This window comes from Micromys minutus, assembly GCF_963924665.1.
Source record: "Micromys minutus genome assembly, chromosome: X".
Taxonomy (NCBI): Eukaryota; Metazoa; Chordata; class Mammalia; order Rodentia; family Muridae; genus Micromys; species Micromys minutus.
Genome location: NC_137970.1, coordinates 117,822,486 through 117,846,594, shown reverse-complemented (window position 1 = coordinate 117,846,594; position 24,109 = coordinate 117,822,486). Strand labels below are relative to the sequence as shown.

The window sequence follows — 24,109 nt, the reverse complement described above, 5'->3', positions numbered from 1 at the left end:
AAATATTTAGAAATAGTTACGCACCAGGTATATGCTTGAAAATAAAGAAAATGAAGAATATTAATAATTACAATAATGTATGTGCTGTGTGTTTCATTCACCAGAAAAATATACATATTAAGCTCAGAAATTTTCATGAGGTATATGTCAATCCTTTTTATTTCTTTCACATGCTCATATTCACAACTGGATACTAATTACATACCAAATTCTTTTACTAAAATAGACTTATTAGACATTTGTCATATTTTGGCTGCAAATCATAGGAAAAATAAAGTGGAATCTTCTAACCCTAACCCTAACCTAACCCTAACCCTAACCCTAACCCTAACCCTAACCCTAACCCTAACCCTAACCCTAACCCTAACCCTAACCCTAACCCTAACCCTAACCCTAACCCTAACCCTAACCCTAACCCTACATCCTTATATTCTATTGTCTTGGTACAGGATTATTCTCTGCAAGCTACTGAAAAGGAATGTTCCACCAATCCAGCCACAAACAAGTTGAAGTACAATAGTTTCTTGGTTTCAAGGCATGCTAATGAAATGGTAGCACAAATCAAGTAGGAACATCTCATTTAAATTAAGGACCACTCATATACATGTCTGCATCAAGTCCTTTGCATATATATTATGGCTTCCAGTTTAGTGTTTTGTTTTTACCAGTTCTCAGACTGTGCAAATGAATGGACCTCTTAGGTTTCTTCTGCATTCTCTTAGGCTCTTTTCTTTTTGTTTGATTATTCCAATTACAATTTGTTAATTTAATATCACTTTATTATTATCCTTCTTTGTTTTCTAATGGGATACAGAAAGGTAGTGGATCTCGACAGTAAAGGATGTAAGGAAGGAATGGGAGCATAAGAGGAAGGAGAACCTGTTATTAGGATATACTGTGTGAGAAAAATCTCTATTTTTAATGAACAAAAAGTTCTGGAAAGTTTAGGAATATGTAGAGCATATATTAAAATAATAAACCCCATAACTGACATCATATCAAATGGAGAAAAATGGAGATCGCTGCTTCTAAATTCAGGAGCTAAATAAACATGTCCATCCTTTTAATCAGTAAAGAGCCAAAATTCTTAGCTACATCAATAAGACAATCTAAAGACATAAAATGTATAACACTAAGAAGGAAAGAAGTCACACTCTCCCTATGTGCCTATAATGAGATTCTTTACTTAGAAGACCATGTAAAGTCTATTAGAAAGCTTTCGGGCTTAATAAAACTTTTTCTAAAACTAAAATAAACAAAAATAAATTCTAAAATGGATTTTCTGCTTCAAACAACTGTGCTTTTGAAGAAGGAAATCCACATGACCTGAGGCTTTGCCAACATAAAAGCTGTGGATCCAAATGGAGACTTCAGTGTAATCTTAACAGGATTCATTTGTTTACATCATTCCTCCTCCTGATTTCCTCTAAATGCTAAGGTGCAATGTGCATGCTCTTTTATTAATGCATTAGCTTCCTACCGTTTCCATTCTATACACAAATACTAGGTAAGCTATTAGCTTCAAAGATGTAAGAGGCATAGCATAAAATATTTAATAATGATGATAAACTGTTCAATGTTTAAAGTTATTGCAAAATTGAGGCAATGCATTTCACCTGTAAGAATTTTATGATAACCATATTGAATCTACTTCTGAAATAGATCACTCTAAATAGGTGTGGAAGTGGGGAAATATGCAATTAATTTAAAAAGAAACAAATATAGACACCTACCTCACTGGACAAAATGTATATTTTCTTTCATTCATATTATAAACAATTTTTCCATGGAATACATTTTTCTCATCAATTCCATTTATCACATATACTTCTCTGTGTTTTTCTATTTCTCCATCTCTAATTAATAATTAAAGAAACAGAGATATTTGAACTACTATTCCCTATTGCATATTTCAATATACTTCAACTCACTGTTCCTTGTAGAGCCAAAAAATATGTGTTCTCTCTTTTCCATATAGAGAATAAATTGCTAGTTTTATAACTTCGAATCCAGTGTCAGTTCCTTGCCCAATACATAATGCTTTGTCTGGTCTTTTTTCTAAGCCGGACTCAGACTGCTCCAGTGCCTCAAAAGGCTTCTGTAAATCTTTGAAGAGCTTTGCAGAACTGAGCTGAGCGCTATAATAAAAAGTCTGCATTCGGTAATTCTGGTTGTTTTATCATTTCAATACAAACTTAAAGTTATTGCCTTTTACACTTTCTAAAACTTTGAAGTAACTCTGTCGTTTTATAAGTTTCAGTGCATCCCAAGCATCCAGAAATGCACAAATGAGATTGCAGATATTTTAATCATCACACAAACAGAAATACTGCTATACTTGAATCAAAACAATTTCCAGATACAATTATCATCATAGTTATACTCAGTGACATCCTTTGTTTTATTCATGTGATTATATCTTTCTAAAATTAAATTTATACTGTGTGATATATAAGAAATTGTCATAAGCACAATTCATTATATTAGCTCATTTGCGTTCTAGTTCTCTGTGGTAAAGAAGACAGTACTATACCCATGATACAAATGCCCAATCTCAGGCAAGAAAAAAAAAGGTGATTTTAGTCAAATTTCAAATTTCTCAATATATCATGATTTGAATTTCTTACTGGGCTTATATTTAAAATTCTTTAAAATTGATCATCTTTCCCTCAGAAATATTATAGCTTCCCTTATATCTATCTTCTGGCTAACAGTTATGTTTTCTGAATTATTTTTAAATAGGTCATTTGAATTTTTACTCATGACTGTTTCTGTGGACATGCACATAATGTTGGTGTGTGTGTGTGTGTGTGTGTGTGTGTGTGTGTGTGTGTGTACACATGTGTGCACATGCTTGCAGATAAACATGGAAGATACAAGAGAGTAACAGATGCCCACAAGTTGGAGGTTTAGGTATTGCTAGCCACCTGATATAGGTGCTAGGAACAGAACTCAACTTCTCTCTCTAATGAATAAACATTTTTTTCTTTTTCTGTCTTTTTTTTTTCTAAGAAGGACAGAGGCATCCACAATTTCATCTTCCTTCATTTTGAGCTTCATATGATTTGTGAGTTGTTTCTTTGATGATCAGAGCATTCTAGAGCTAGTATTCAATTATCACTGACTGAATATCAAATGTGTTCTTTTGTAACAGGGTTAGCTCACTCAGCATGATATTCTTTAGATATATCCCTTACCTAGGAATTTCATAAAGTAATTGTCTCTAACAGTTGAATAGTACTCCATTATGTAAATGTACAACAATTTTTGTTTCTATTTATATACTGAATAACATCTGGGTTCTGTCCAGTGTCAAGCTATTATAAATAAGGCTGCTATGAACACAGTGGAGCATGTGTCCCTATTATATATTAGAGTATCTTTGGGGTATATGCCCAGAAGTGGAATAACTGGGTCTTCAGGTAGGACTATGTCCAATTTTTTGAGGAACCACCAGACTGATTTTCAGAGTGGTTGTACCAGCTTACAACCCCACCAACAGTGGAGAAGTGTCCCTCTTTCTCCACATCCTCACCAGCATCTGCTGTCTTCTGAAATTTTGATCTTACCCATTCTGACTGCTGTGAGATGGAATCTCAGGGTTGTTTTGATTTGCATTTCCCTGATGACTAGGGATGTCAAGCACTTCCTTAGATGCTACTCAGCCATTTGATATTCCTCAGGTGAGAATTTGTTGTTTAGCTCTGTACCCCATTTTTAATAGGATTGTTTGGTTAAGATCCTTTTCCAGTCTGTTGGCAGATGTTTGCTTTTCTTGACAGTGTCCTTAGCCCTACAGAAACTTTGAAATCTTTTGGGGTCCCATTTATGGATCCTTGGTCTTAGAGCATAGGTCATTAGTCTTTTGTTAAGGAAATTTTCCCCCATGCCTATGTGTTCTAAGTTTTCCCTCACTTCCTGTTCTAATAGTTTTAATGTACCTGGTTTATGTGGAGATCTTTGATACACTTGCACTTGAGCTTTGTACAAGGAGATAAGAAGGGTCAATCTGCATTCTTCCTCATGCAGACTGCTAGTTAAAACACCACCATTTGTTGAAGAGGCTGTCCTTTTCCCATTGAAAGTTATTAGCTTTTTGGTCAAAGATCAAGTGGCCATATGTGTGAGGCTTCTTTTCTGGATCTTTAATTCTGTTCCATTGATCTACCTGCCAAATTCTATACCATTACCATGTGATTTTAAGCAAAGTTGCTTTTAAATATAGCTTGAGGTCAGGGATGGTGATTCCAGCAGAAGTATTCTTGTTCTTGAGAATAAATTTTGCTAGCATGGTTTTTTATTATTCCAGATGAATGTGCACATTGCTCTTTCCAGCTCTATGAAGAATTGAGTTGGAATTTTGAAGGGGATTGCATTGAATCTATAGATTGCTTTAGATAAGATGGCCATTTTTACAATGTTGATCTATCCAATCCATAAGCATGGGAGATCTTTCCATCTTCTGAGATCTTCAATTTCCTTCTTCAGAGGTTTGAAGTTCTTGTCATACAGATCTTTCACTTCCTTAGTTAGGGTCACACCGAGGTATTTCATATTTTTTTGTGACTATTGTAAAGGTATCTTTTCCCTAATTTATTCTCAGCATGTTTATCCTAAGAGTAGAGGAAGGTTAAGAATTTGTTTGAGTTACTTTTATATCCAACCACTTTGGTGAAGTTGTTTATCAACTGTAAAAGTTCTCTGGTGAAATTTTTGGGGTCACTTATGTATACTAACATCATTAGCAAATCATGATATTTTTACTTCTTCCTTTCTGATTCATATTCTTTGAATTCCTTTTGTTTTCTAATTGCTCTGGCCAGGACTTCCAGTACCATATTGAATAGGTAGGGGGAGAGAGAACAGCCTTGTCTAGTCCCTCATTTTAGTGGGATTGCTTCAAGTTTCTCATGGTTTAGTTTGATGTAGGCTACTTCTTAGCTGTACACTACTTTTACTATGTTTATGTATGGGCCTTGGAATCCTGCTCTTTCCAAGTCTTTTAAAATGAAGGGATGTTGAATTTAAGCAAATGATCTCTCATTATCTATTGAGATAATCATGTGTTTTTTTTTTTTGAGTTTGATTATATGGTGGATTATGTTGATGAATTTCCATATAATGAACCATCTCTGCATCCCAGGAATGAAGCCTACTTGATTATGTTAATGATTCCTTGGATGTGTTCTTAGATTTTGTTTGCAAGATCTTTATTGAGTATTTTTGCATCAATTTACATAAGTGAGATTGGTCTGAAGTTTTCTTTCCTTGTATGGTCCTTCTGTGGTTTAGGAATGAGTGTAATTTTAGCTTCCAAGAATGAGTTGAGTAGGGTTCCCCTATTCTCTATTTTGTGGAATAGTTTGAACAGTATCAGTAGTAGATGTTCTATGCAGTTCTGATAGAATTCTGCAATGAACCCACCTGGTCCTGGGCCTATTTTGTTTCGGAGACTTTTGATGACTGCTTTTATTTTTTTTAGGTGTTATGAGACTGTTTAGATGGTTTATCTGATCTTGATTTAACTTTGGTATTTGGTATCTGTCTAAAAATTAGTCCATTTCCTCTAGTTTTTTTCAGTTTTGTTGAGTACAGGCTTTGGTATTAAGATCTGATGATTTTTTTGAATTTCCTCAGTTTTTGTTGTTAGATCTGGTTTTGCTAATTTTGATACTTTCTCTAGCTAAGGGTTTATCGATCTTGTTGATTTTCTCAACAAACCAGCTCCTGTTTTTTGGGTTTTTTTTTTTTTTTTTTTTTTTTTTTTTTTTCTTTTGTTTTGTTTATTCTTTGTAAGGTTTATGTTTCTACTTGGTTGATTGCTGCTCTGAGTTTGATTATTTTCTGACATCCAATTCTCTTGTGTGTATCTGCTTCTTTTTGTTCTGGAGCTTTAAGGTGTGCTGTTTAACTGCTAGTGTATGCTCTCTCTAGTTTCTTTTTGGAAGCACTCAAATCTATGAGTTTTCTTCTTAGTACTGCTTTCATTGAATTTTATAAGTTTGGGTATGTTGTGCCTTCATTTTTCTTAAATTCTAAAATATTCTTAATTTCTTTGTTCATTTCTTTCTTGACTATGTTATGGTTCAGTAACATTTTGTTCAGTTTCCATGTGTACATGGGATTTTTGGTGTCTTTGTTGTTATTAAAGACCAGCCTTATTCCATGGTGATCTGATAGGATGCATGGGAGGATTTCAATCTTCTTATATCTGTTGATGCTTGTTTTGTGAACTGACTATAAGGTCAATTTCTGAGAAGGTGCTGTGAGGTGCTGAGGAGAAGGTGTATTCTTCTGTTCTCAGATGAAATGTTCTGTAGATGTCTGTTAATTACAATTGGTTCATAACCTCTGCTAGTTTCACTGTGTCTCTGATCAGTTTTTGCTTCCATGATCTGTCCATTGATGAGAGGGAGTGTTGAAGAATCCCACTATTATTGTGTGCTGTAATATATGTTTTGAGCTTTAATAGATTTTGTTTTGTGAATGTGGGTGCCCTTGTATTAGGAACATATATTTTCAGGATTGAGAATTCATCAAGATAATTTTTTCCTGTGATGAGTAAGAAGTGTCCTTCCTTCTCTTTTTTGATACTTTTTGGTTATAAATCTATTTTATTCAAAATTAGAATGTCTACTCCAGCTTGTTTTTTGGGGCCATTTGCTTGGAAAGTTCTTTCCCAGCCATTTACTCTGAGGTGGTGTCTATGTTTTGTTTGTTTTTTGTTTTTTTTTTTTGTTGTTGTTGTTTGTATTTTGTTTTTTCTGCTCTGAGATGAGTTCCCTGTATGCAGCAAAATGCTGGATCCTGTTTTTGTATCCAGTTTGATAGTCTGTTTCTTTATTGGGGAATTTAATCCATTGATGTTAACAGATATTAAGAAATAGTGATTGTTGTTTTCTATTATTTTTCTTTTTAGAGGTAGAATTATGTTTGTGTGTATTTCTTTCCTTGGATTTCTTGCATAGTTATTTTCTTGCTTGTCCTAGGGTGCAATTTCCCCCCTTGTGTTGAATTTTCCATATATTATCCATTGTTGTGCTTGATTTGTGGTCAGATATTGTGTAAATTTTGTTTTGACCTGGAATATCTTGGTTTCTCCATCTATGTGATTGAGAGTTTTGCTGGATATAGTAGCCTGGGCTGGCACTTGTGTTCACTTAGAGTCTGTATGATGTCTGTCCAGGACCTCCTAGCTTTCATAGTCTCTGTGGTAAAGTCCACTTTTAATTTCTTCACCTGTTTGTTTGTATTTTCCTGTAGTTCTTTGAGTGAGTTCTCCTGTAATTTTTTAAGGTAGCTATTCATGTGCTTCTCAGAGATCTCCATCATCATCATGAAGTATGATTTTCAAGTCTAATTCTTGTTTTTCTGGAGTGGTGGGGAATCCACTACTGGCTGTGGTGGGAGAACTGGGTTGTGGTGTTGCCAGGTTGTCTTGGTTTCCATTGACTGCGTTCTTGTGCTTTCCTATTACCATCTTGTTGTCAGTGGTTGTTGGTCATCTTTTTGTTTCTGACTGGTGCTTGTCTCTCCTCTGGGTCTGAAGGTCTGTGGACTCAAGAGGGTGAATGCTCTTGGGTGTTCGGCTCTTTGTTGGGAAGCACTGAGTTCTCATGGCTATGACTCAGTTCCGTCTTATTGGGCTCAGGTATGACAGCTCTTATGTGGCTGTTCTGGGAGCTCAGCCCTCTGCCCACAGTTCTTGAGTTCTAATGCTAGCGATCTGGCTCTTTCTCAAGTACAAAAAGGACCTTTTTTTCAGAAAGCACCAAACTCCTTGCACTTTCAGTGAAAGGAAGTCACTGAAAGGAAAAGTCACAGGCACCAATGTTGTGAAAAGATGACGTCCCAAGTCCAGGGTTTCAGCACCAATGTTAGGGGAAGGATGAAGAGAGTGGGGGGACATATGGCCCGTGGAGGTGCAGCAAGGCCTGGGGGGCAAGGGAGATGCCTCTGGGGGACCCATGATGGGAATCCCTTACCCCAAGGGACCAGCCACACAATGGTATAGTACAGAATAGAGTTTATTCAGGTCATGGGAGAGTTAAGAGGGTGGTAGAGACACGGGGGGGGGGAATAGATGAGTAGAGGCTGGCCATGAACACATGGAGGGGGAGGATAGAAGGGAGGAGGGATGGGGTGGGAGAGCAATAGAGTCAGGAGGCAAGAGAGGCCAAGAGAGAGAGGAGGGGGCAAGCAGCCCCTTTTATAATGTCAGGTCACTGGGGCAGAGCATACCTGGCTACTTCCACGTAATTGAGGGGTGGGGTTTACCGAATCCCAACACTGAGAACTCCATGTATTTCCTAGCTGAACAGCCAGCAGGCCTATGTGTCAGGCTCACTTTTGGTCCAGGTGGAAAAGTGCCTGTTCAGCTGATCTGGGAGCTCAGCCTTCAGTATGCAGATCCCAAGTCCTGGTATTAGAGACCTGGCCCTCACTGTGGGGCAAAAAAGACACTCTTCCTGAGAGCACCATGCTCCCTGAGCTCCAAGAACTCCTGGTGTGATCTCCCTAGGTCTGGGCCCCAGGTTCACCCCTGGTCCAGAAGAAAAAGTGCCTGTGCAGTTGATCTAGGAACTCAGCCTCCTGCAGGCAGATCCTGAGTCCCGGTGGTGGAGAACATTACACACTCCTAACAGATGAACTATCTTTCCTCCCCATTGTGTACATCATTCAGATGTTAAAATATGTTATAGGTTTTACTCCATTTCATTTTCTCTTGATTTTACAATGTGCCTAAAATTGGGTATTTTATACATTATAGAAATGTACTTCTTGGTGTGTGTAGGGCTAAAGTTTAATATCTAAAATTTTATTCATAGTATTATATAATTGCCATTATATTTTTGCTAAAATATTCACAATAATTTGTGCAATATATTTTATCATAAATGTGTATTCATTGTTCCATTCAAGAGTTAAATTAAATGACATAAAGAAGTAGTAAGTTATTTCTCCCATGTCAGCCACACAGCCAGTCAGAAGCATTGTCAATGTTTAAGTTATGATAGCTCTGTTGAAAAACAAAATACTCTGATTACATTCAGTGACACTTATGTTATCCATTGGTGAAACAGTTTCTGAATTTCACACCATTTCCTCTAATTCAATTAAGCCTGTGAAAGTTTTGATGTTCATGAATTCCCTTTGTAATATATTGGTGATTAGTAAGAAAATCTTCTTCTACTTGTATATTTTTTTTTTACAAATAATCAATTATTCTCAGCATTTTCCTTAATTAAACTGGCTTCTTAAGCTTTATTTAATCCTATCTGCAGTCATGTTGTGAGAACATTGTAGTTTTAGAATAATTTTAAAGGGATTAACATCAGTGGGATATCTGAGAATATGCTAAAATTCTTAATTTTGAGATTAAGTTATATCTCTTTAAAACATTAAATTTTCTTCAATCCTATCAATTTTTCTGTACAGTGCATATTTTTATATATTTAATAAAAAGTGTATTTACTAGGAGGTTTTGGTCATGGTCTCTTTTCTAATTATTATTGATAGATATAGGTATAGATGAATAAATATTTAGACACAACCTACTGGGTTCATTTGTGTTGCTCAAATTCATATGTATAGGGTTTTGGGTTTGCTTCATATTGCATAAGCAGTGGAGAGGCTCATCCTCAGGGAAGTCTAATTAATTCCTCCCAGCAGCCATAAATTATCGGTAGCTCTTTGTCTTGGAAGGGGTCCTGTGAGACTATTTCATTTCACATTAGCATGGTAACTACTGGTGAGCATTTCAATCAGTTTTAAGATATATGCTATTAAGAGTAAAGGCATGATTTTTACATATAAGAAATGGGATTTATTATTAATTATGATATTCTTATATTATTATATTTTATACAGTCAATTAACTTACATGTACATGAATATTTTATGTTATTTATAATTCTTTTATGTAATATTTCCTTTTGTATCTTATTTATCAAAGAGGGAAATTCAATGGTATACTGTAAAAACTGATTTTTATAGATCTGGGATAAAATTAATTTATTATGATGATTCATATTTTATGCGTGTTAATTAAATATATCAATATTCTTTTACATATTCTTAAATATAAGTAAAGGCATGTGTTTGCATATCCTCTTTCAGATTTATTTTATTTTATGTAAATGACCGTTTTTGTCTTCATGAAGTGAGTGGCAGAGTCTTGCATCTAATACTTAGCCACCACATAGGTGCTGGGAATCTCAGCAAAACAAGTGCTCACTATTGATGAGCCACATCTCCAGCACTTCTATTTTCTTAATTGAATTGTTCCTAAAAAGTGATGCTAAGTTAAACTGGTCTAACAAAACAAAGAGTACAACATTTTTTCCTGTTGGCTTTCAAGAGGTCCTTAAAACAATGATCTACCTATCTCTTTATCCCAAGTGCTGGAATTAAAGGCATGTGTCATCATCTCCTGTAGATTGATGTTAAGGTGACACATCATTGGTCAGTGGAGAGGTAGGTGGGGACAAGTTAGGAAAATGGAATTGGGGGGCGGCAGAGAGAAAGAAATTCAAGATGGAGCCAGAGAAAGCAGACCTATATCCTGGTGGCCATAATTGGAGATAGGTATATATGAATATTTTAAGGTATTCTATAGTTCTTTCATCTCATATAGAAGGGCAATTTGTGTCTTTGTCCATTGGATATGATAGCATTGTGTAGAGAGTTTGAGGATTGAGAATTTAATACATACATCTGCATTAAAAAGCTATTGTGCTTTGGAGTAATGTTTGTGCTGGGAGGTGGAGGAAAGAAAATGCCAGGACAGTTGTATCCACCCAGGATAGTATCAACAGGGTGGCAGAGTGAACTGCCTGGGAAAGGAATCCCTAGGAAAGGGCTGCTTATGGACCAAGTGACAGAGTTCCTGCATTCAGCTCCATAGTAAAGCTTTGTCCATGGAGTGAGACTGCGGGGGCTGATAAAGAGATAAGCCACCCATTTTAATATTTGCGGCAACAATCTTCCAGTAGATATTCTTAATTTTATTGAGTATTTTGTGTAGTTTTATTCTATAATCACTGTTATATATTATTTCTTCTTGCTTTATTTTTATCTTGTCCTTGGCAAATATTTTACAATTTTGAACACACTTCTCTCAATTTCCATTTCCCTTCTGCCATACAAATCTCCATTTGTCGAAAAAATACATTCTGATATATAGTGGTTTCATAATCATTTTATTCTACATATTTTAGAACTGCAGAAAACTTTCTGGTATATTTTATTATTCACATCTAAAATTACTATAATGTGGTAACAAAATAAACTATGGTTATGTATTGCCAACTCTCTATAAATAATTATTTTGGATTGTCTGGTATGTGCCAGGCATATTTGAGAAAATGCCACAATTATTCTTTATCTTTGTTTTACATATTTTCCTTCTATACAAAATTTTATTAGTATTTCTCAATTTGCAGTAAACTTTAAATATTTACTACTACTATTGCTACTACTGTTGTCATGAATTTCAGTATAAGGTTGTCTCAGTAAATCTGTATTTTGTATGTTGACACAGACATAATTTTATATATTCATAGAATGAATATTAGTTAAATATAAGCAATTTGTTAAAATCTCGAAATAATATCTTATACCACCCATTTTTTTGCATAGGTTGGTTAGTTTACTCAATATATATAAGAAAGACATAATGGCTAATTTACTTTTAGTATGACTATTTGATTAACCATCTTAAAAGTAGTTTAGTTTTTACTATCACATATAAGTACCAAAATTTGCTAGGTGTTAAAATTGGTAAATGTCAAGACATTTCTTTCATGGATGGAAATATAATAGTACATATGTGACTGTAATATAAAAAAGTTCCAATTTATTGTTGTCTCTGCTGAACTGCGACTACCCCATATATATGTATATGTATGATTGGGTACAGAGGGACGTGAGAAAGTTAAAGGAGTACTTTATCTATAGCTATGTTGAGGATATTTTTTATGTATATGTCCTCAAACATTCTTCACATACCCACATACATAACATAATTTCATGCCGGAAACGTTCTTATCCTTAAGGTGCATTAGATGCGGGTACCTTACTAAGGAAACACAGATGTACACTTTAATCTAGTAATTATCTATGCATAATTGAAACTTTTATTCTGGGTTGCCTTGGGTAGAAAACAGAACTTTATCTTTTCAGTTATCTAAACATAAAAAACTTATTTACTAAATTATTTTGTATATTAAGACATAGATAACTTCAAGGAATACAATAAAATAAGACTTTAAACTATGACTGCATTTTAAAGAGTAGTGTTCACATTTAAAAAGGTAAAACATTTTCAGAAGCTTACAGCACAGTTGATGAGATGCATAAGCATATGATACTGAGTGAACAGTAGGAACTTCAAACATAGTCTTTGGAATGAATGACATAAGAAATAATATATGGAATATTTGTGAAACAAGATCCTGCAGAAAATTTGAAAAATTCTTAGCCTTAAATGTTAAAATATAGTTTAGAAAGAGAATAGATGTGTGATTAGGAAGACTGCAGGAATACAACCATGCTCTCAGATATTTCATCATATTTCTAGCTCAGAAGCACATTATTATTAATTTCACATGATAATGTCAAGTTGAACTAATATCACAACAAGAAAGTGAATTAAAATAGATGGGCCTGCATAATTTAATATATTAGTACTTTAAGTCTGCCATGTTTTGTATAATATTTTTTAAAATCAAGTTTATAAATATGTATATGCTTCTGAATAAGTAATTCTCAAAATTAAAGTTTTAAAATAGTAAATATTATATCTCCAGTATATCAAAAAATTTAGTGATAGTAGTCAACAGTGAAATTTGTGACTAAAACCTATATAAACACCACATCTCATTGACTATTTTTCCATGTGATATTTTCATGCATGTATACTACATACCTATTCTCTATTCTATTCTCCTGTCCCACTTACCTAGCTTGTATAGCTTCCACCTTCTAAACAATACAACTTCTATTTTATGCCCTATATATGTGTGGTTTATGTTTAATATAGAAAGGGACATGTTGAAAAACTCATATACTTATTTTTCCAAGTCTGTCTTATTTTAATCAGCAGGATTTCTATCACTTCTTCTAATTTTGGTGCAAACAGTATAATTTCTTTTGTGGACTAATAAATTATATTCAACACACAGTGGCATAATACACAAACACAAACATACTCTTCTTATTCCTCTGGTGAATAAAGCAAACCATACTCATTATTATTGATATATATTCTAATATAGAAAGGTTGATCTTGATTATCTTCAGTATATAAGTATTCAGCTAAATCGACCACAGCCCCATGAAAAGAGCTATTGAAGTTCATACTAGAATTGTGGCTAATTAACTAAAATCCATCAACTATAAACAAGAAACTACCTATGATGATGAGAATAACAGAATGCATTAACATGAAAGCTGTGTGGTGGGTTCATAGTTACAACATACTATATTCTAATTTAGCCAGCTAAAATTTCCAGAAAGCTGTATTATATGCATAGCAATGAAATGATCATTTACCTTACATGTTTAATGTTATTTTAAGGAAAGTTAACATTTTTTGGAGTCTAGGAATGAGACAATAAGCAATAATAAGTAGACAAATTATTAACTTATAGGTGTAAAAACCTATTATGAAGGGCCAGAGTAAACATTGTAGTCTATCCTATAATGTGTGTATGAGTAATAATAATATATCTGTAATGCTAGGCATATCAAATATTAATCAAAATTAGTGAAATAATTATACAAAGTGAGAGAAGGACAATAATGTATCTAGAAAGCATAAGACAGAGTTCCAAATGAGATCCTAAGTAATAAATCTTTATGTTCAATAATGTATATCATGAAAAAGACATAAAGAAAAAAAGAAAAAAAAGCATAGTAATTCACAGTAATTTAATATGAGAACACACAGTTTAAATATGTTGCAAGTTATTTTGTCATAACTTTTTTATGATGACACCAATATACAAGATAGCTTTCTGGTATGTGTGTGTGTGTTTATGTTTGTGAAAGACAGACAGAAAGACACACACACACACACACACACATACATACACAAAGAGAGAGAGAGGGAGGAAGGGAGGGAGGGTGGAAGGGAGAGGGAGAGAGAAGAGCATTTCTAGTAAGACTTAAATAAGTAATACTTAACTGCAGTATCACTGTCATTTTTTTAATTTTATAAATTTGAGTACACTTACACATATTTTAGAGAAAATGTGTTTGATTCAAGTGAAAAAATTAAGTTGATCACAAGATCACATGCATTTGATGCTTATGTAATAAACAGAAATTACATGTTTCATACATACACTCAGAAAAATCTAGTACATATTTTTTCTTAATATTCTTTGTCTTTTCCCTTGTAAGATCAAAAACAAGAATATAGATTCTGTATGAATTTCTAAGCCTTCAATATTTAAAAATATAGATGAACATTGCAAGCATTATAATTCGAAATAATGTGCTATAATATGAAGAAATACAACTGGCAACAAATATGGCATTTTTATATTTTACCGTAGGTCATGTTATGTAATTACCATAATCTTGTCAGAAAGAACTAGACTGATGCTAATATTTGTGGGCTTGCCATGATTTCAGAATGTGTGCACATTACTGTATCTAATCACTAGAAACATAACAGGAACCAGACAAATAAACCTTCTCTTACATACTTATTATCAAAAATAATGCTTTCATAATACTTTTTCTACCATATGAGAATGAGGAATAGTTTGTCCTTTGAAAGTGAAATATATAGGCTGGAGTGATGGCTCATTACTTAAGAATACTGGCTGCTTGTTCTTCAAGAGGTCTGGTGTTCAATTCCCAACAAAGGCATGGTGGCTCACAACCATCTGTAATAAGATCTAATGCCATATATTGGTGTGTCTGAAGACAGCTACAGTGTGCTCACCTACATAAAATGAATAATTATTTTTTAAAAAGAAAATACGGCTTTTTTAAGATGCCCACGGCTAAGGACGGATGTGGCTTAGAAACTGCTGCTGGAAACGGGCGGCGGCTACACTTAGGGATTCCTGAAGAAGTGTTTGTGGAAGATGTATATTGTTTCATGAAGCAGCCCGGGAATGAGACTGCAGATACAGTGTTAAAGAAGCTGGATGAACAATATCAGAAGTATAAGTTTATGGAACTCAACCTTGCTCAAAAAAAAAAAAGGAGGCTGAAAGGTCAGATTCCTGAAATTAAACAGACTTTGGAAATTCTGAAATACATGCAGAAGAAAAAAGAGTCTACCAATTCAATGGAGACCAGATTCTTACTGGCAGATAACCTATACTGCAAAGCTTCAGTTCCTCCTACTGATAAAGTGTGCCTGTGGTTGGGGGCTAATGTAATGCTTGAATATGATATTGATGAAGCTCAGGCATTGTTGGAAAAGAATTTATCAACTGCCACAAAGAATCTTGATTCTCTTGAAGAAGACCTTGACTTTCTTCGAGATCAGTTTACTACTACAGAAGTCAATATGGCCAGGGTTTATAATTGGGATGTAAAACGAAGAAACAAAGATGATTCTTCCAAGAATAAAGCATAACATTGGCAATTAAAATGTGATTCAGGTTTCCAAACATGTTTAATAAGCCAGTGTTTAAAGATTGATGTAACTTTCACTGATTTTTTTTCACAGCAAGATTAAAATTTAGAAACACCATTTTATTTATTTATGAAAACAAATTATTTTCAAATATTTTATGAAATTAACAGTATTTTTTCATATTTCCCTAAAAAGTAATCTGTTATAAGACAACTCTTAACTGAAATGGCCGAAAACTGTGAGGAAGCTACAGAAGCTGCTGACCACTGGGCACCAGAGCAGTTTTTCTTTATTGATTGATGTTACTCTCACTTGGTGTGGTAAACCTTTTGGAGGCAGGAGAGACCGACAGTTCCAATATTTGTAAACTTATTCTTCTTTAGTATTTAGAGGACATTATCATCTTTTGTTGCTGTTTTGTTCTGTAAATGGGGTTTCATGCGTTTCTGCCTAACCAGTGGTTTTTATGATACTCGGAACTTTTCAGAAAATTGTTATTTGCTTTCCTACACAGTATGAGGACGATTGACAAACATAACATTTTGGTCCCAAGTAAGTGCACTGTGTTTGCAATGCCAGTACAAGGAAGATTTAATCAATGTGAGAGTGTACTACCCATTCAAAACTTATAAGCTAATGTAATTTTATATTATGTAATAGTTTTTCAAAGCACCTGGAACAGGAACATTAACATAAATATAAATCTTCATTGTTTGAAAATAGTTGTAAGCTTTTATTGTTCATAATAAAATTGCATAGTACAGATGTAATCTCTGGAAAGCCATTGGAACTGACTGTGGTAAAAGAGCTTGGTGATACAGGTTCTGGTAAAAACACATGCATGTTATTCCATCTCTATGTAGTAAAAAGTATACTTGTACAAAGTTTTGTACTTGTATTCATGTTATTAAAACAGTGATGCTCAAAAAAAAAAAAGAAAATACAACATACATAGAAATACCGTTGACAACATATTAACAATAGAAAACATATTTTACAATGCTTTAATAACTTTTAAGAGAATGATTAAGTCTTCCACAGCCCTTGTGATAAGTGTGATTCCGATTATTTCTCTAGTAGCTTTTCCATTTTTTGACTATGTTACATTAAATAATAGAAAATATGAAATGACATGTTATCGTGACTAATTTGCTAGAAACCAAGAAACGAGTACCGTTAAAAGAGTAGATTTGAGAACGATTTTTAAAACTTGGGATGATGCTCCATCTTTAAGGAGTATTTAAAACCTCTGCTGCTCTCAAATAAAATGTAAAAACCTATTTGAAACCATATTATAACATTAGGACAAAAAATATCCAGTGTTCTCTAAAATATCATATTAGGTGTATACCATGTGTGTCCTTTAGTGATTGGGTTACCTCACACAGGAACTATATTTTAGTTCCATCCATTTGTCTAAGAATTTCATGAAGTCATTGTTTTTTATAGCTGAGTAGCACTCCATTGTGCAAATGTACCACATTTTCTGTATCCATTCCTCTGTTGAAGGACATCTGGGTTCTTTCCAGCTTCTGACTATGATAAATAAGACTGCTATGAATATAGAGGATGATGTACCCTTGTTATATGTTGGAGCATCTTTTGGGTATATGTTCAGGAGTGGTATAGCTGGGTTCACAGGTATTGATATGCCCAATTGTCTGAGCATCTGATACACTTATTTGCAGAGTTGTTGTACCAGTTTAAAATCCCATCAACAATGAGGAGTGTTCCTCTTTCTCCACATCTTTACCAGCATCTGCTGTAACCTGAGTTTTTGATCTTGTCATTCTGAGTAGTGTGAGGTGGAATCTCAAGTTTGTTTTGATTTTCATTTCCCTGATGACTGGGGATGCTGAACATTTCTTTAGATGTTTCATGGCCATTTGGTATTCCTGAGTTGAGAATTCTTTATTTATTTCTGTCCCACATTTTTAATAGAGTTATTTGATTCTCTGGAGTCTAACTTCCAGAGTTATTTATGCATTTTGGATGGGAGCCTTCTATCAGATGTTCTGCTCTTACTTATAGAGTCAGGCTGGTAAGAATTTATGTATGTAGATCCTGACATTCCTAGGAAACACTATTTCATAGCAAACTTTCTGATCCTCTGGCAGTTACAATCTTTCTGTCCCCATTTTCTGCAATGCTTCATAAGACTTACATACAGGAGTATTTTAGATGTACTCATTAGAACAGGATTTCACAACTCAGAATTTTAAATGGTTATGATTTTCTGCTATAATTTCTATCTGTTGCAATGATGATTTGCCTTGATGGGGAATTAGGACATTTATCTCTACATGTAAGGATATATTTTTATAGATTATTGTTAGGTTTCATAAGTATTTACTACTTTTGGTTTTAGTTACTCAAGCAACCATGTTTTACAAGTTCTCAGTACAATAATTAGCTAGTTTTCCATTACCAGACACACATTTTCTCTTTTCTAGTAAGACTTAAGTTTAGTATAAAAGCTGTTTGGTAACAGCTAAGGTACGCATACCACTATTGCACACTTATGGTTATTGAGCCATAGCTGTCATGGCTAATTAGACAATTGGATGTTTTCACCCTTTGGAAACTTGCATGGTACATTCACCAAGAATATGTTAACAAAGGGCCAAACTAGTAAATATCCTTTACATCACTACAGAACAGTCCTCTAAGCCCTCTAGTGCATATTTGGCTAATTATGTGTCTGTCTCAAAGCCAAGTACTCCAACCCAGGGGATTTGATATATAATGACAAATTTTAAACTTTTGAAGTTCCATGTTTCTGGAACTTAGAGTTTGCTAACATAAAAAACACAAGAAATAATTTTGACATATTGAAAATATTTATCCAGCTTTGATTATGTTATTTCCTTTCTATTTTGTTTGTTTCTCTATATGTTTCTCACAAAATATCCATCAGATTTAATAGTCTATTAAATCCTCATACTTGAGTATGTATACAATATTTATTGAGGAAAAGTAAAAATTAACTATTGGGGATAGAGAAAACAAAAGATCCTAAGATTACATTTTTATTTAATAATCTAAGTGTGGAAACTTTATCAAATAAAATCAGAAAGTTTAATCTGAGAATACATGATTTAAGGAATCCAGAAGGGGATAGATGAAAATGCTATGCTATTGATTTTAGCAATGAACAAAAAGATATATGAGCCAAAGTGTCCACAATTTATAGATGTTGGAAGGGAAAATGAAACAGCATCAATCAACCCTCAAACTTCAAGAAAAGAAGCTAGCTTGACAAACAACTTGAATTTAGAGAAATTTGGGTCCTATTTCTTACCTATTGAACTTAAGGGTAATAGATTTAAATTGCTAAAACCAGAAAATCTGTTGTAATACATTTAAATATTAATACAAGGATATAGTGATGGTAGTATTTGGTGCTGTTGAATATGGTTATGAAATATTAGAAAACACTCAGATTGAGCAGTGGTCTTTTTATTAGAAGGCTGGCCTTTTGGAGATACATGACAGATAATGTATGAATGTAAATTCCAAACTCTGGAGAATCATCTGAAGTCTGAGGCTTGTCTGATCTAAATAGAAAGGTCTAGGCCTCCTGGCCATCAGAGTAACACTCTGTATCTTAACAGCAATAATAGCAATCTATTGTGAAAGCAAGAATTCTAACATATTCACAAAAAAATCAAATGTTCGTATAAGTTAGCCTCCTTTCCTTTTCTGAGAGGTAAGAATAGCCATCCACTCACAGATAGCACTTTTATTGCACAAATGTTTCAGCTCAGCCTCTTCCATTTATATTCTCTTGAGAGTCAAGAAACCAAATTGTTTAAGTAATGGATCAATGCATTTGGACTATGTAAACCTCTTTCCATTGCCCTCTAACTGGCCAAGAAAAGTAGTCTCATTTCCATAGTGCCAATTCTTTCCAGGCAGATGAAGTTATTGCAGCTCTACTTTAGAGAAAGGGCAGCATGAAAGATATACTCTGTGAAGTTCAAGATCCTTTGAGCAGAGTTTATAATAAATCTAGGAAGCCATCAGACTTTAAGGACTCTGAGGAGCAACATGTCAACAAATTTGATTCAATACAGGAGAAAAATCCTGCATGCCTTACTGCTGAGTGGGCACTCTATCTAAAGTTATATTCCTCTATAAAAAGCTTTCACATTATATATTAAAGTGTTTAGCCCACTAGAAATGCTGCCAGAAGCCTTTCATATCTGGTGACCTCTAAAAACTGCAATGAGAGTAATGAATGTTGCATTTAGCTTCTTAAAAATAATGTATCTGGTTTGCTAATAGAAACTGAGTTTTATAACCTCCCCCAAAAGATTTGTGTTAATAAACTGAATTTTTATCTTTTTGCAACTGTTCTATTAGAAGTTAAAATGTACTAAATGTTTACAAGCGAAAGCTGAGGGTTATGGTATTTTTTTTCAGTTGCCCGGAAGCAACATTAAATGCACATGGAAAGTAATCTGCAGTAATTGAAACTAACACATAAGTGTTCATCTGTGAATTAAAACCCTTTAGTGACTCCATGGCCTTCAGGTTACTGTCTAAATGCCTTAGCAGGACATACAGAGCTCTCCTTGATCTAATTACTGTTTAGTGTTGCAGGCACAGAAGGAAGCACTAATGTAGGTGAAAGGGAGAGTTAGATGTCTCTCCAGTCTAACCTCAGGAAAAGGTAAGTCAGCTTCCTTGTTCCTTGATATAGCTACTAAACTAATAGTATCTACCTTCATGTTCTTAAGATTCATTTCTATAACCTTTTATCTTCTTTTTTAACAATCTGTATGTTTATATATATATATATATATATAAAATTATATATATATATATATATATATATATATATATATATATATATATTGTAGGAAAGTAATTCTGTAATATGATCTTTTAGTAAGTTACTGATGGATTCAGTCTTAAGAGCAATGCAGAGTTTAGATACTGAAGGGTACAGATCAAATAATCGATGAGAACTAGTTCAAGTCTTTCTTTCCACTAAATAGGGCCTGTTTACTCACAAAGCTTAGGGTCTTCTATCAGTAACTAATTTTCAACATTGCAATTTATTATTTTGGTTTGTTATTATTGTTTTTTCTACTCCTCTCTTAAAAAGATAAAATGTCAAGTTACTTATTCAAACATGCATTGTTTAAAATCAGTAATTTTATTACTATTCACAGGCAGCTGCTTAACTACAACCCTCAACTTTGCCTTCCAAAACTGGAAAAACAACATCATGCAATTACGTAATGGCCTTAATGGAATTGTCAGGGTAATGTGGGGATGTGAGAAATGTTTTAAGATTGCTTATAAGGAAATGGTCCTTCTGTTTCCACATAAGCAATTGTACTGATGAAAATAGGTGTTCTGTTTCCAGAAAAACTATAAAAATACTGTGAGCATTTAGAATAAAAGTTTTTCATAAACTGGGAGTTTGGGCATAAAATGAGATTATGGCATGTATGAAAAACTCTGTGTTTATCCTTTGTAAGATTTTATTTTTATACTTATGACCATATTCAAAACTCAACAAAAATAAAGCACAGATTCTATTACTTCTATTTTGAGTTTGGATGAATTTTATAAAACATAAACTTAGGAATCATTGAGGCTGCATTTAAGAACAAAAAATCACGTATTGAGGGAGATAGTTCAGTGTAAACATGAGGAGCTGCATTCAAATCTCCAGCATTCATTTGAAGGAAAATTGTGCATAACTGCAGGAACATGTCAGCTCAATGCTGGTGTAATGTGGTCACAAAAGACAGTAGGATTTCTGAGGTTGTCTGACTACTCTGAGTACACACCCCCTTCCATAAAAAGGTAAGCTGAAAGTTCAAAGGGAGCCTATATTTAAGGAAATAGTTGGATGAAGTGTAGTACTCTGGTTGCTGTGTTCTCTCCTCTGTGCACATGCACAAATCTCCCCCATATACTGCCATAAGTCCATCACATCCTGACTCTTACTTGGAACATGTGTATCTTAGCATTAGAGTGACTTAAATTTCTTATTTACAAAGTAGCGTTTCCTTCATACATTTTACTGTGTTGTTTGTTGATCTGAGACCTGTGCTGGACTGGAACTTATGATTTGCGTCTGTCTCCAAGCTATATGGAAATTAGAGTTTTCTTTTTTCAACTAAATGATAACAGTATTTGGTTCAGTGTCTGACCTATTACATTGTAAATGTTTAATTTATACTATTAGTTGTAAATTTCATTTGGTTCTAAAGATATTGTCAAAAAAACCTTTCTATAAAATTTAAATGTAGGATAGTCTATATAAGGAAATTAATAATTTCACTAGTCTCTATGGACCCTATAGGTACTAACATCCTGAAGAATGAGCTGAGCAACAAATGACTCAATGTTCACCTATGCAGCTCTTCACTTAGATAATCCGAAAGCAAATGCACTTTGATTGCTTCATACTCTTAGTATGCTTCCATGTTTAATTACATCTATTTTACCTTATTCTTGAGAGAGTCATTAACTGTAATGATTCTAAATCAGTAGTTCTCAACTTGTGACTCCATTGCAGGGTCAAATGATTCTTTCACAGTGGTCACCTTAGACCACTGAAAAACACAGATATTTACATTACAAGTATTAAAAGTTACAAACTTACAGTTATAAAGAAACAACAAAAATAATCTTATGGTTAGGGATCACAGTAACAGGAGGAAGTGCGTTAAAAGATCACAGCATTAGGTAGGTTGAAACTTATCTTCTTGAAGCAGCATGCCTAGGCCTCCATTCTGATTCATTTACTTGGCTGCAGAGTGAGCACTGAGACTTCATTTTACTTATATGTAAAATCAGGATAGGAGTGATGTTTCTTCATAAGATTATGAAATGGATTGTTGAGAATTTGTACAGTGCCATGATGATCAGTTTTTGCTAACTTTCCACGAGCTAAAATCTTATGGGAAACTACCCCACATGAGAAAATGCCTCCATCAGAGTGTCTGTATTCAAGTCTGTAGGACATTTCTTGATTGACGGATGTGAAAGGGCCCAGCTCTCTATGAGCAGCACCACCCATTGGCAGCTAGTTATAAGTTTTATAACAAAACAGGATGAGCAGTCCACACTGAGAAAGTAAACAACCTTCCATAATGGCCTCTGCTTCAGTTCCTGCCTGATGGGGTAGTTCCATTCCTGGACGGGTGGTCTTACATCTATAAATGTCAAGGTGTGCAAACCATAAGGACGAAATCAATAAGGAATGTTCCTCCGTGGTCTCTGATTTAATTCCTGTCCAGGTTACTACCTCAAATTCTGCTCTGATTTTCCTAAGTGACAGACTGTGACTGGAGAGTTTTAAGATAAAAGGAATAGTTTCCTTCCCAAGTTGCTTTTTGTTATTGTCTTTTATCACAGCATTAGAAACAAAGCTAAGACAAATACAGTTTCACACTCATTTGGTACATATTAGTCACTCAATAAACAATAACATTTTCTGATAAAAATACTTGGACAGTTCCAAGTTGTTTATTTATTTGAGACAGGACCTCAGTACGTATGTAGCCCTTGTCCTTGCTCTATGTAGACCAGGTTTTTAATAAATAATAAAGATATGCCTATCTGTGACTTCTAAGGAGTGGAATGTCATGTACGACCCTGTCTATATACATGTGGTGTTTTGAAAACACACAATGCCCATAGGATCATGTGTTTTAGTGTATGGTCTCCAGGTAGTGATAATGTTTGGGAAGGATTAAAAGTTGTGCCTTTGTTAGCAGAGGTTTCTCACTATAGGTGGGCTTTCAGGCTTCCAAAGCTCACACCAGGCTCACATTCTTTCTGTCTGCCTGTGAAATGAGGATCAGATTTGAGCTCATAGTTACTGCTCTTTTGCTATTATTATTAAATATAATTCAGTGCATGTTCATTGCATTTTAAATTTTTTAATTACCTGTATTATTTGAACAAAGTGACATTTTATAATAACATTTTTATGCATGGAAATTAGGGTTTTGCACATGGGGAGGCAAACTTTATGTCCTTGAACTATATTCTTGTTATTCCTTTTTTTCCCCTATATTGAGACACAATCTCAAAGTTTTCATGCTTGTCCTTAAACTCATTCTATAGCTCAAACAATCCTTGAATTATAATCTTCCTGCCTCATCTTCTGAAGTAGGTTGAAATATAGGTTTATGGCAGCAGGCCCAGCTTTACAATTTATTAATACAAGTATATCATGTATCTGAGCATATTCAAATTATCTCATTCCTGTATTGCCCTATTTTGAGCCTTATGGAAATAAAATAAGTAAACCAAGAAATATTTTTGAAAAAAAAAATATACTATGTATGTCCATATAACTGTTGGGTAAAATGTCTGATATCCCTTACTCTTGGTTAAACACGGTAAGTAAGATAACAATCAAACAATTGCTAGCATTAAAATAAACATTAGAAGACAATTAATAATAGTACTGACTCCAATTTCACTGTAACAATCCTGTACATTAGGTACAATTGAAAACATATTGATCACAGT

The 24,109-nt window shown here is 34.0% G+C and overlaps 1 protein-coding gene across 1 annotated transcript; it reads left to right on the top strand.

Annotated features, from left to right (window-relative positions):
* Positions 1-15,007: 15,007 nt before the first annotated feature.
* LOC308414722 (prefoldin subunit 3-like) lies at positions 15,008-15,703 on the top strand (the record flags this gene model as incomplete). Its single annotated transcript, XM_080909955.1, has 1 exon — positions 15,008-15,703. The coding sequence occupies one exon, from the start codon at positions 15,008-15,010 to the stop codon at positions 15,599-15,601; it is 594 nt and encodes a 197-aa protein (XP_080766081.1). The 3' UTR covers positions 15,602-15,703.
* Between the last annotated feature and the right edge of the window lie 8,406 nt (positions 15,704-24,109).